The sequence below is a fragment of the Nipponia nippon genome, unplaced genomic scaffold, assembly GCF_047370975.1.
Source record: "Nipponia nippon isolate SJK-2023a ecotype South Korea unplaced genomic scaffold, ASM4737097v1 scaffold_2, whole genome shotgun sequence".
Classification (NCBI taxonomy): Eukaryota; Metazoa; Chordata; class Aves; order Pelecaniformes; family Threskiornithidae; genus Nipponia; species Nipponia nippon.
In genome coordinates this window covers 39,412,495-39,426,530 of record NW_028262336.1, presented here as the reverse complement: position 1 = coordinate 39,426,530, position 14,036 = coordinate 39,412,495, and the positions used below count along the sequence as shown (strand labels likewise).

At 34.6% G+C, this 14,036-nt stretch overlaps 1 protein-coding gene across 1 annotated transcript in view; it reads right to left on the bottom strand.

Annotated features, from left to right (window-relative positions):
* The window catches only part of CFAP47 (cilia and flagella associated protein 47), a 351,597-nt gene that overhangs the window by 164,590 nt on the left and 172,971 nt on the right, over window positions 1-14,036 (bottom strand). The window contains exons 47-48 of the mRNA XM_087759023.1: window positions 11,633-11,776; window positions 10,311-10,484 (exon numbers count right to left, since the gene is read on the bottom strand). Coding sequence (XP_087615149.1) covers window positions 10,311-10,484; window positions 11,633-11,776 — 318 coding nt within the window. The remainder of the gene's footprint in view (window positions 1-10,310; window positions 10,485-11,632; window positions 11,777-14,036) is intronic.

Genomic DNA, 14,036 nt, shown 5'->3' with positions numbered 1-14,036 from the left:
ATTCTTCCTGCTAATGCTTTGGTTTAACAAAGTTTCTACTAATTCAGTTATGATCACACTGCTCCATAAATATACATGCTTCTAATGTGCTACACAGGCCAATCCCAGATTTTCAAATTCTAAATAGATTTTTTCCTGTCAGTCTGCCTTCTGCAATCACACTTCCCAAACTCTTCCCAAAGTTCTCATAAGAACGTGTATCCTATTGTCCTCACATATTACGTACGACTTCACAGCTGCATGCCAAGGTGAAATCTGAGTGCCCATTGCCACTTCGTGCAGTTTTCCCTTCAAGGGTAGAAAGACAGCCATAGTATGCTTCAAAATACCCCAAGTCCAAATGATGAGAGAACTGGAACTGCAAGGTAAACTACAGTGCATACTACCCTCCTCCCATTCTCTCCAGCAAGGACACAAACAGTTTTCCTTAGTTCTTTAAAGTGTTAGGAAGATTGTAAGACGACTGTTTTAAGTTATGCAAGCCAAGCCAAAGAGCTGTAATTCTTTCTCTGTTTTCACAAAACACAAAATAGAAAATTACAATACAAAAACTTGCACACCTGAAATGACAAACTACCCAACAAATTCAGAAATAAAACATCTATCAGCAGTACTGTATTTAACATTTTTTTTAGTCATATATGTAGTTTCATGAATACTATTTATGCTGTAAAGAAATTAGTACTAAAAAAGACATTATGAAACACGGGTATGAAACACAACAACTGATTACTGAAGGCTTCCCTTAAGATCTGGAGTTTCAGCTGAGCAACCTTAAATCTGAATGCCTGTCTCTGTATTAATTTAAGCATTAGTATAACTTGATGCTGAATCAACCAATCTACATTACTATATAAACATTTATGGCAAAAGATAGTCATAGTTCAGTTCACAATTTTGCCAAATTCACAGGCCTAAATGTGCAGCAACCCCACCCACACACACACACAAAACATGTGCTGCTTTTGTATCATTCTTCCTTTTGACTTTCCCTGACTAAACATCCTGACGTAAGGTACTCCAGCTTCTAATATGCACTGAAGGCTTATGCCGTCACTGCCACTACTTCCTCACCCTTCTCCTGTTTAACTGCTGTATATTGAATTGTGTTTCCACAAAGAGACAGATCTTGATAAAAATGCATTTTTAAGAGATTAGGCCAAAATAGCAAAAATACTGGAGCTATTCTGCCTATTTTCTAGCTCTAGTGAGATATAGTTAAGCTTGAAAGGAAACAACTTTAACAAACTGATGTTTGATCCATTGTGTTCTGCTGCCAGAATCCAGTGTAAATAAAAACTAATGGACAAACTAAAGTCTTGCTCAAGTACTTTCTGGAGTGAAAGTAGGAATGATCTCAAGATCACAATAAGAACTTTTGTGTATCACAATTCCCATTGCTTTTGGAAGTCAAGGAGATTCTGCAGCAAACTGAACTTGTGGGAGTTACTCTCAGGGGAGATTACTAATGGCCAGTTACTACTGGCGGTTCCTGTAACGTCACACTGGACTCTCTTAAATGACTGGAAATGCAAGAGGGGTTGCTCAGACAGCCACAGAAAGGATTCTACACTATTGCAGCTGTGACTCCCAGTGTCAAAAAAGTTTATGTCTTTTTCTTTCTTTTGTGTTCACATTCTAAAACCTTTTGCGATCAGGTACTGACTGTAATGAATATTAGACTAGGGTGCTAAAGTGCACCCAAGAAATAGTAATTTCATTATTTCTCTGGCCATTATAAATCCATGTTAAAAACTGTACATAACTGATGCTACCCTCAGTCTGCTGTCACCTTTCCTATTACAGTCATTAAACTCTACTAGTGATCTCCAGGCTGCTCACTATTGCTACTGATATGAATACTCACTATCTTATCATTAATGAATCACTCCCATTCATTTATCTTTATAAACAACCCTATTTGTCTCTACTATTTAAGTTATTCACACCTTAGGAGCTCCAATCTCCAAACAGTGCTCACAACAATATTATCTTCTACCTCCAACATCTTGACAAGGTCTATGGTTGTAACAGACATCACTCGCTAATTACTTTTTATGTATTCCTCGAATTGAACTTTGCCTTGCTCTGATGGCCACCTGATTCATCAAGTGCATTACTGAGACTAATTAAATGATCAACCTCAGATGGCAAATGGATACTCAATGCACATGCCCACACTTAAACATGCACACCAGGCAATTTATATCCATATCAGAATTCATATCAAGAATACTATTTAATATAGCATGAGAAGTGTTCACAGAAGTTTGGGGTTCCAATATGACATAATGTTGTGTAATGCCTGTCTGCTTAACTGTAGATATATTACACGTATACTAATATAATAACAACATATCCAAGAACACACAGAAACTGAAAAAGATGGAGAATGTAAAAGTGCACATAGGAAAAAGTCCAGAAATTTCAGATTTTGATAAGAATAACTTCTTGCAAAGATTTCATAAGCATAGAGGAAAGCTTGGAGTGAAGAAATGAAATAATTTAGATACGGTGAGCTTTAAGCTAACTTCCTTATAAATATTAGAGAGAGCACTATTTCTGATTAGAATGTCTATTTGTGAGGATTGTACATAAGAGTAAGACACAATTTTAGTCTTAGATGTAGCGTTATGTAATCTTACATCCTATAATAATCTGCAAAGCCATGTTCCCAAAGATACCTGAATATGCCTCACAAAATCTGTTATGGGTCATTATTGTTAGGCAAATAAATTGTGAAGTAAGAAAATAGGGCCTAAATAGGGGCTCTGCTATCAACAAAAAATTTCTTCTGATTTACAGGCTACCCAAAAGGAGTCAAGATATGGAATTACTTCTACCAGTTAGTGGGAGAGGCAATCCATTAGCATTTGCCCTAATTTCCAAGGAGGGAATGATGAACAACTACAGATATATTAACTGGAATTTATTAACTGGAATTTAGGGAAAGAAGTCTTATATTCAAGGAACTGTATGTAATTTAGGAATGATCAAAAAAAAACTTGAAAGACAAAAATCCTGTACCAAAGGTATCCCAATAGATATGAGCATGCAAAGATAAAAATAGCAAAACCGTAGCATTTAGGGATGCTTCTACAAAAGAAAAGAGTAAGAACTTGTACCTGTCAACAATATCGTGCATACAGAGTACATTAACTGGAAATGTTTTGGGAAGAGGTGATCTCACAAACTCGTGACAACCGTGGCACAGGACAAAGGAAATCTTGTGTTCCATACCCGTTCAATGCCAAAAAACTAAGCTTCTTTTAGGATGGAATCATAGCAAGGGTGGGGCTGGATAGAGATACACAAACACACACACAGAATTTATTATCAGACCAAAATAACTGCAGTTTCTTAAAATATTGATCAGTTTTATCCATGTGGAAGCTATGTAACATTGCTGATTCTTATCTACAATCTTTGTGAGCATCCTATTGCCAAAACCCCAATCATATCGATATTAATGCTGCCTTGTAAAAACTTTCTTACTGGTAGCTCTTCCATTCTTGAACATCTTTCTAACGTTCCTGGGCATAACCATTAGAAAATACACCAGGTGACCTAATGGGTGAAATACTTTTTAACTGTATAAGTGATCTAGGAAAAGAAAAACTCCCACTTTGATGTTTATCTCTATTTCCTAGCATGCCTGCCATCTTCAAAAAACATGAATTTGTTCTTCCTATAGTTTATGTATGAATTATACCCATTTACAAAGATATATAGACATTTTGGAAGAACACTCTTCTTCATTAATAAAATTTCACATAAATCAGGAAATAATGTAACAAATAGTAAATAATTAATACATAATTTTAAAAATGTTTAATTTTATTAAGTTCTTTAGAGGAATGTATAAGCCTAAGCTCCATCACACAGTGCAATTTAATTAAGAAAATACAAGAAAAAAGGAGTTTGATAGACTATTAAAATAAATTGTCCTTCACTACTTCTTAAGATCTCACAAGAAAATAAAGTTAATTCTCTTGTTTTGCAATGTAAAACTGTTGGTAACTAATAAAATACTTTGGTACTACTCACATTTTCAAAAAAATCTAATAAAGAACTAACACAATAAGCTGAAATGGAACAGAAATTCCAATAAAATGTCTGTATTAAAGCCTGGGTCCACATACCATTATCAGTCCTTCAAATCTATAACAAAATTAGATGCTTTATTTGAATAGATTTTGTTAGAAAACCAATGTGTGACATAATTAAGAAACAGCAAAGCTGTTCAAGTTGCCGTAATATTTATCATGCAATCACTACAATTAATTCAATGAAGAAATGCTGGCTTTCAGTAACTACAAATTTCCCCAGACCCACACAACATGTGTTACATCCTTTCACTATCGCTCAGAAAAATAAGAATTTCAGAATACCACAATGAAACCAAAATGTAAATTATTATTAAAGTTATCATTGTGACCCTGCAGAAAATTTGCTCAAATCAAAAAATCAATCCATCTCCAAGGATTTAATTTTTAAATGATAGTATTCTTCATTGGCTTATACCTCAAGTCATTATTTACACACAGACAGAAAGTATAAATGAAGCAGATTTGTAAAATATTACAATTTTAATCTAATTTATCAGTCACAGATTTGAAAACTCATTCTGCAAAACTGTAATATGGTTATTAAAGATGAATAGGAACGGAAAGACAATCTTCAAAATTATAGTAAAAAAATAATTTTTTCCAGAGTTGAATAACCAAATAAGAAGAACTTAAAAAATGTCAGCTGACACTTCAAGCCAAAGTGGTATACCGATGTACAGAACTTAATCAAATATACTTAAATTCCACTGTCGCTTTGTATCACGAAGTTAGACAGCAATATGTTCAATGTTTCCATTTGAAAATTGTTTCTCATTTCTGTTTAACAATATTGACAGGCTCTACTTATTAAAAAGTTAATGCTCCTTGACACTAGGCCAGAACTGGGTCTGTGAGAGTCAATGATCAATCTGATAACCAGATTTTTTTCAATACTGTCAAGAATGACAGATGTTTTGAAAGAAGCCCCCCATTACTTTCCCTTATCCTCCTTTCAGTGCATACCTTGCAAGTTCCTGAGTAATTAGGAATTCATTTAGTTCTTGCAGTCACTTTTATTTTGCCACCAGCATGTTAAAACACTGAAATAAAACAGCTCTGCATTGCACTGAGTATATTCCCCAAATAATTCCTGTGTGTTCAGATGCAATCTGGAGTTCTACATAGCGAAGAATGCTACATAATCCAGATTCATAATCCAGCCAGGCCACCTGTCAAGACCACTAACCTACCTCAAGAAACAAATCAGGCCTAAGATCTTACTCTACCCTTACTTGATCAAACAATTTCATAACTAGTAATCACAAAAAAACCCTGCCAACACCACAGTTGTTATATTCTGTAGGCCTTTGTACCATTCATTATTGCTATGAAGAATGCTTTTTCTGTAGTGAAGCCTGTTACAAAAGTTCTGGTAGGCAATGTGGAAGCCAAAAGGATTGAAATTGGAAGGACAGATAAAACTAGGATTATGGAATACACAGATTTACTTGTGCATAAAGAATACAAACTTGATGAGGGTATAGGACATTCAGCAATCAGATTACTAGAGTTGCATGGAATTTATTCTCAGGAAATCTCACATAAATTACCAAACAAGACAGCCTGAACAGGGAAGTCCCTCATTGAAGGTTTACAGTATATAATTTTATTATTTTGAGACATTTGTTACAAACACCCAATCTTCATGTTATTCTTTCATTGACATTGTAAAGATCTAAAATGGATATATAGAGGATAGAGAGAGGAATGCATTGAAGAACAGGGGATTTCATAGTTTTTTGATTATGTATTTCTTCTACAATACTTCTGGAAATTACTAACAGTTTGTATAACCTAATACCTGAAAGGTAATTTACTGAGCCCTGAGATTCCTCTAGAGAGTTTACTTTAATGACATCTATTTTGAACAGCACTGAGAAAAACAGTTACACAGTTTTATATTTTTACTGCAAAACCAAGCCTTGAAAGAATTAGGCACCTTTATAGCTAAAGTTACTATAAAAGGTGTCGTTAGAAGCAACCATCAACACACCAGACAATTATTTATATCCAGCAGATAAAGTTTTAGAAAAAAAATCAAAAGAAAACGGTATAAAAAAATTTTTCGTGAGACTAACAGATAGGATTTTATAGAAATACTTTACACTTCCTACCTTTGTAGGATTATTTGAACCTAATTTTACAGCCACTAAAATCCATTTACATTGCAGTCACTAACCTTATATTAATTCAGCATCAGAGGAGGATGTGCTCTCTGGCTGACATTATATGTGTACAAATTCTTCATGAATTCTGTTGTAACATTTTTTCAGACCCAAGAGTAAGTTAATCATTAGAAAGACAATTTTTGTAATATCCCCTGGAACCAGCCATGAAGACCATGGTGGCAGTATTTCCCTAAGTTTTACACATCAATCAGTAGAAAATAGTTCATAAAGCATTCACATTTTTCAAGGAATTTATGGAAATTGTCTTTCTAATCATGGAAAGCTTTGTGGGCACTGAAAGTGTTTTGCTTAGCATTTTTAAAGGTAGACTGAGTCAAGCACATGACCTCCACTGAATTCCAAAGGCACTTCGTCCCTCCTCGGCTCTCTTGATACATATTAGTGGTTGCACAGACAAGCAAACCACACATACAAAAATTACTGTTGCTCCAGACATGAGCACTCTATATATGTTTGAAATGGGAAAAGCATTATTCAGAGGAAAGAGGGCTTTCTTAATGGAGAAAAGGAAATAACTATTTCCCTCTTCCCAGACTTAACTTTCATTTTCAATAGTCACTTTTGCAGTAGTACCCTTATTTTGGTTGAAGCTATTAGATAAATACAATGAATACTGAGAACCAGGGTATCATATATACATTGTAATTAATTCTTAATGAAATGAGGTTTTATTAAGTTTATAGTTAAAATATTCAGTTATTAAAATGGAATAGTGAAGCTAAATTTACATCTCAAAGGCAAAATTAGCCAAGTATTAATTCAGCTAAATTACTTATTGCTAAGTATTTATTGTGCAGTAAATTGTTTATGGACATGCCTGTAAATTAGTCTGCTCATCAGCTACTTGCATGTCTTATACCATTCTTGATATAGGCTGAGTTTTATTACTTCAGCAAATGAAATACTTATGTTTTTTAAAAGTATTATATATGTCCCAGTTTATCTATGAGAAGTTACCTTCTATAGCAGATCAGTCCATCAGTGGAGCATGTACGGGGCAAATCAACCAATCAATTCAATAATGAAGATATTCACTAGCCAACAAAATTACAAAAGATCCCATCAAAAACATTTCTAACACTATTACTTTTTGGATTATCTTTGTTCTGCCTCCACCAAAGCTGACAAGATTTCCTCTACCTAATCATCAACTTATCTAAAGGATAGTATGGTAAAATTTCAAAGATGCTGGATTAAAAAGGAGGAGTTATTGGGCTGTCAGCAACTGCCCCCAAGGGAAATATTGACAAAGACAAAATCAGTCTTTTGTGCTCTGCTTCACAACAGACTATCAAGAAATTACAGTAATCAGGCAGCATGGAATGAACAACAACAGAATCAGTATCACTTCTTTTTCCTGTTGCCCTTTGTGCCCTTTACTTTTGAGTAAATAAAGTTTATTTTGCATTTCTAACAAGGTTGTTGGTCACAATTCCCTCTTAGAGGAGGTTTTCCCCTTTCTCCTAATAACTACAGATAATGGTGGTCATGTTCTGGATTTACTGATTAAATCCTAATTTACAGACTAACCCTTTTGGAATTAGTATCCAAGCAAATGATCTTCACTCACTACAATAGCACAAGACACTACATAACATCTGCTGCAGAGTGCTGGAAGTGATTAGTATTGTTTACTTGGTTGAGGACACAATTTCCAGACACTGGTAGGTTTTGTAATCATGCCTTTTCCAACAATTCCAGCCCACCTTGCTTCAACAACTGTTCAGCAACAGCTTCTGGGTAAAATCCTAGCATAGAGAAAGTGCATTATTCACACCTATTAATTTATTAGATGCATACAAGCATGAAATACCTGGCCTTACTACTTCTCTCCCAATAGTCCTAGAGAAAAAAGAGCACACATGGTTGGACTGTCAAGTGGTACTTCACAGAGACAAAAAAAAACCCACAACAAAACAAACCACCACAAAACCAACGAAGCAGAAGAAAAAACCCACCCAAAAACCAGATTTTGGAACCCAGAGAACACCCTCAAGGAGGTCAAAGTTCAATCAGACCCCGCTCACCCTGGAATAGTCATAACTGTCATAAATCCGTTTAACGCAATGTTTCTGAAAAAGACATAAAGTGAATAATTTTAATGAATTCATTTTGAAGTTTGGTATTTCAGTGCCTTTCACTTTCATTGGCACAAAAAATATTGAGTTCACACAAAATGGGAAAGCCAAGGAAATATTTCTGTTGTCAACTTTCAGAAACATTCACTTCTTTCAGAGATAAAAGTACAAATGTATTAGAAATGTAAATGCTTTCACATCTAAAAGGCTAAGACTGTTGAAAAGAAAAGTTTCAAAGATGCCCAAAAAATACATTTCCTACTTTGTTTGGGGGGTTTAATAACGAGTCAAAAAATAGGAACATGGAGCTAGAGCTTTTTATGATATACAAAGTTTATTAAATGTAAATCCTTCTGTAACAGTGAAGAATTGGAGACTAGCAAGAGTTTAAGAAAGGATTTCACATTGCCATGAATTCCCATCAAACCAACAGAAGAGTGCTGCTGGTATATACATGATCTCTCTTTATTAAATAAGGTGATGCCACTGTCTACCAATACCTATCATTTTGAGTAAAGCAGCATTTGGTGCTACTGGTACCAAGGCTGCGAACGAAAGATCACTCATTTTACAAGTCCACACTAGTTAACTAGTCAGATTTTATCTTCTAGAATCTACATTCTCCCCTTTTCCCTCCTTCTCCCCAAAAGAAAAACTACAAAAAAAACCCCCGACACCGAAATCTCTCAGTTCAAAAATACATATTTAAATATGCTGACAATTTTTAGAGCACATTCTCCTGCTTTATTTTCATAGATTGAGCCCTCCTAGAAAACAATATACAGCCATAGTATTTAGATGCTATCTGCTCTAGATTTAAATGCCATAATAGAGTCACAAAGATGTTTTTTGTTGAGCAAGGTCCAAGATATTCTTGCTCAGGAACCTTCTCTGCAGTTGAGAAGAAAAGCAGAAATCATCTTTTTTGCCCTAATGTACATTCCACCTCTGCTGGCATATGACATGGATAAGGAAGGTGAGGAATACTAGTGAAATACTTTTCCCACTTTCAAATTAAGCATGCAGGCAAGATAAATAGTAGGAAAATCATGCAGTTACAGTAATATAACAGTGTTTTTAAATAGGAAAATGTGTGTAAATACAGTTATAAAAGATATTTAACTAAAACAATGAAAAATAATAAGTAGTATATTTAATAGTAAAAAGATCTTCTTGAGCAGGGAAACTAACAAAGATGTGTTTTCTAAGAATTTATATCCTATGTCCCTCCACTGAAATCACAACTACCTCAGCACCTCCTACTCCATCTCCCCATTGACCTACTGCCCTTCAACAACTCCAGTTTGTTATTTCCTTTAAATTTTCGTTTCCATCAGCAAACATACAAAGTATTCCCAACTTCTTCCAACATGCCTGAAACAACAGCTGGGCAAAAGACACTAACTGCTATAATTTGTTCCAAGAAATGCAAGCACTGACTGGTCAGGCCATTAGGCACAGAGATATTATGAGCTCATGCTGCAATCTTTCCCTTACTAGAATAATAATTTTTGTCCTTTTCCTGTAATATTCCAATGCTTTATGAAGATTTTAGGAACCCTGTATTCTCAAGCCCCTTCTCTGATTTCAAAACTGATGGAATTGGCCACTGATTTCAAACCAGTGGAGAAGGAAGGGAGGAAAGACTAGCAAATGAACAAGAGTGCAATTGTAGAAGTGTTGTCCCCTTAGGAACAAGACTGAAAAATGAAGAAATCTTTTTCCATGGAACATACAGTAAAATCATACACTACCTCACAGACTTCTTGACTATAAACATATCAATAAAGTATAAGCTATAGTTAGATATAATTTCTCATGGATACATGAATTTTACTAGTATATCTGCAATTACAATAATATTTGCTATTCTAATACATAATTCATAGGGGCTTGGATAGAAAAACAGTTGTCACATTATTGCAAAAATTTACCTTGTACGTTAACTTTGTCTTGGTATAATTGGGCACCCATAAAATTTTTTGAGTGACCTTTCTTACTTGGCAGTCCATCACAATATGATCCTGTGCCAGAGGTTTCTTCCCTATTCCCTTAAGGCTAAAGATGTTTTCAGTGCCAGCTGTATCACTTCGTAGAATAAGCCTTCCCTATAACAAAGAAAGAAGAAAAAAAAATTTTCAGCACTGTAAGAGTCCCCTTTGGCTGCGAAACCAACTCCTTTAGTCTATTAATCTTAAATCCAGGCAACAAAGCATGTTTACAAGAAAGTGTTCCTATTGACTTTTCTAGTTCTTAAGTAAACTCTGCTGTTAAACAGAGAAAGAAATTAAAGAAACAAAAGTTTTTATTTTTAATTTTTTTTTTATTATGAAATTTAAAAATATAAAGTCTTCACACTTCTAGATTTTATACCTCCTGGCTTCTTCCTGGAAAACAAATATCCAAGAAAATATGTTCTCATGCATCCTTATTCCTCACATAAAATATAACTTTGCTCAATCATTTCCATCTGTCCTTCAACTAAAATGTTCTTCCTAATTATTTGTTGTCAAAGGATTCAGGGCTTTTGGCTTTTAATAATTTTATAATACTGGATTCCTAAACTACATTATATTTGGTTGGTAATGCATGCAGAAGGATTACTAATGTTTCACAGAAATTTTTTTTTTTTCCTTTGGCAATTCACACATTTGAATAGCAACCTGCAGTCAAAATCTCTCAGCTAGTATACAGGCAAAAATACGTATACCACTTTTTGCTAAAGGTGTCATAGCCTTTGCTCTGCTTTTCATTATAGCATTCAGAATAGTGATTATTCTGATGACAAAAGCAGCTTCTAAGTAGTGGCTTAACTTGTAACAGAAATTATTTTATGAAACAAAGTATGCATGCAATGAGAAATACTCAATGGTACTACTTTATAACTTCAGTAATGAAATACAATTTAATATATATATTTAAATTCAGACTAACACAGTGTACATTTTTATGATCAAAGTTCAGAATCTCTACAGAGTAATTGGTCATTTCATTAAAATGAAGGGTTTGATAGAAGAGCAAATAAAGGAAGAGATAATAAAGGGTGGTGGGGAAATCTATCATGCCTAATCTTAAGCTTGGCAAAGTTAGTTCCTTTGTTTTTTCACTTCAGCTAGTAAGCAATCTTTCAACTTCTGACTCTCAAGCAGATGCTTAAAGTTAGTAACTGCTTAAGCACTTTCACAATTTCGACACCAATGTAAATTTTATTGACAGAAGCATCCTTTTCAAATGTTGAAACTAGTTTCCCTCTTACCATTGTTACGCACTCAGCAATAGGCTTGAACATGAGAGGATATAGAGCCGTTTCACCTAGACCCACATTTATTAGAGGAGGGCCATAAAAACCCTGTCCTTCCAAAATCGCTTCAAGTTTCCAGTCCTGGCTGGACATGTTACTCTGAAATCAACATAAAGATAGAAATTAGATTATGCATTTAAAGCTCTTAACATTTCAGTTTTTACTTGCAGTTATCATCAAATCAGAGCACAGTACTTATTTTTCCCAAAGTACTGGCTCAGAGCACCTTTGTGGAGAATAAAAACCAGTGTATTTTAAAAATGAATTAAGCTACTAATCAATCCCTTATTGCTGGCAGCCAGAGGTACTGGTACCAATACTATCAGTAGCAATGCTGTCAGCAGGAATACCCATTAGAAGAATATGTGCATGATATACCTAATGGTCACGATGGAATTTATAAGTATCATTATAAACATTTACAAGTGTCTTTATGGTGCTGTTCAATGCTTGCCAAAATTCTGTCCCTTTTCCATCTGTAGAAAACTTTAGTGTACCTCTCTGAAGAGCTGATGTGGTGTACTAGCATATATTGCTTCATTTGGCTACTGACTGTATTACAGGATCAGTCTTGCTTACAAATTAAGGACTCTGTCTCCAAAGGAGTATTTACAGTCCTATGTTCTCAGAAACTGGTCTTTCAAGAGACTAATCTATTTTAAAGAATGCTTGTCCTGTGTAGTATGAAAGCCTATTTAAGAATCATGTTTGTCTTGCATCCAGATGTATCACAAGACGGCTTGATCATGGTAGAATGTGAGATATTTTGTAATACATGCTTGGGGTCTGCATGCAAATAGTAAAACTAAAATTATGCTATCCAGCCTCCTACTATTTGAAGGAACCAGATGACGAAACATCCAGTCTTCAAAAAGGTTAATATTCATCTAAAAAGAAAATAAACTGCGTTCAAGAACTAATACCTGCCCTGTCAAAACAGAGAAGATTTATGAAAAGAGGAAGTAATCCTTTGACCCATGATGGTCTTTATCCATGGAAAACTGTATATAAATATGAGAGATACACAATGGATTTTGGGGAATAGAGATGATACTTCATTCCTCGTTTCCTTCTTTGAAAGTCTCTCAAGCCCAGCTATCTCAACCTCAGAAACTAAGAACCACCACCCGTGGTCATCAGAGCTAGCCCCATGCCATGGCACAAGACCTGCAGTATCATATATCTAAGGTTTGACTAATATGAATGATTAATGCTTAATTCTTAGTTGTTAAGAGGTAAATTTCCTAGTAGTTGAGCACAAATGCCTGTTTGGAATGTTGAGATTTATATAGTGGCTCAGTTTTTCAAAATACTTCCATCACTGTGGTCTCCAATTCTGTAATAATAACAGTTACGTCATCTCTGGCAGAAAACATGGGAAAAAAAGTAAATAACTGGTATCCTCATGCTGAAGATACAATGAAAGGGAAAAAAAGGCATCAAAAGATTATTTTTGTTCTTATGCTTTTTTTTCTCCACAACAAACATCAGGAACAACTTTATCCATTTCAAAACCAGCTTGACCAGTTTTAGAACTGGCAGGTCATCAACCTTTGCTAATCTGCTTTTTTAAAAGGTGGGATAGAGGAAAAACATCACCATGATTGTTCTTCTGTAAGGAAAAGAGGAGGACAATCAAAATTTGGGGGCTTAAGTTGTTTTGTTTTCAATGATTTCTAGTGCCATTGGTATCGGATGCTTCCTTTATCCACATTAGTGATGACTACACCATTAAGTATTTTTTTCTTAATCTCAAACACAAAAACTTGTCAGCTGGAGAAATGCAGTTGACAAACACGGTCACTTTGAAATTCTTCTGTAACAAATCCTTCTAATACAGCATGAATCTGTCTAAAAATATCTTCTAAAGAAAGATATTCAGGTCAACCACAAACATTAGAAAATGAAAATAAAATATTTGTTAAATTCTACTCCCTTGAACTTGTGCATTAAAAAACAGCTTTAATTACTTAATCACCTAATTCTTACAGGATCCCTGCTTAATGTGAAATCATATCCAAAGCCTGTTAAGTCAAAAAACAATCACAGATTTCAGATTCATGCGGCTTCTTATTCTGGTTCTGTCACTAATTCACTGTATGGCTTTAAGTAAATCACTTGACCATTTTATTTGCTCCATTTATAAAGTGTTCCATCTACCACACAGATGTTATGACAGTTAGTTTGCTAGTGTCCATAAAAAGTGCTTTGAACACTAAATATTAGGTTCAAGAAACTAAGTTTAGCAGATTGAACAACCCCATACCTCAGTTTCACTCTCTATGAGCATCTGTCTTCCTCCATAGAGTATTTCAAATTTCAGTAATTTGAATGACAAATATAACAGTGCTAACTAACA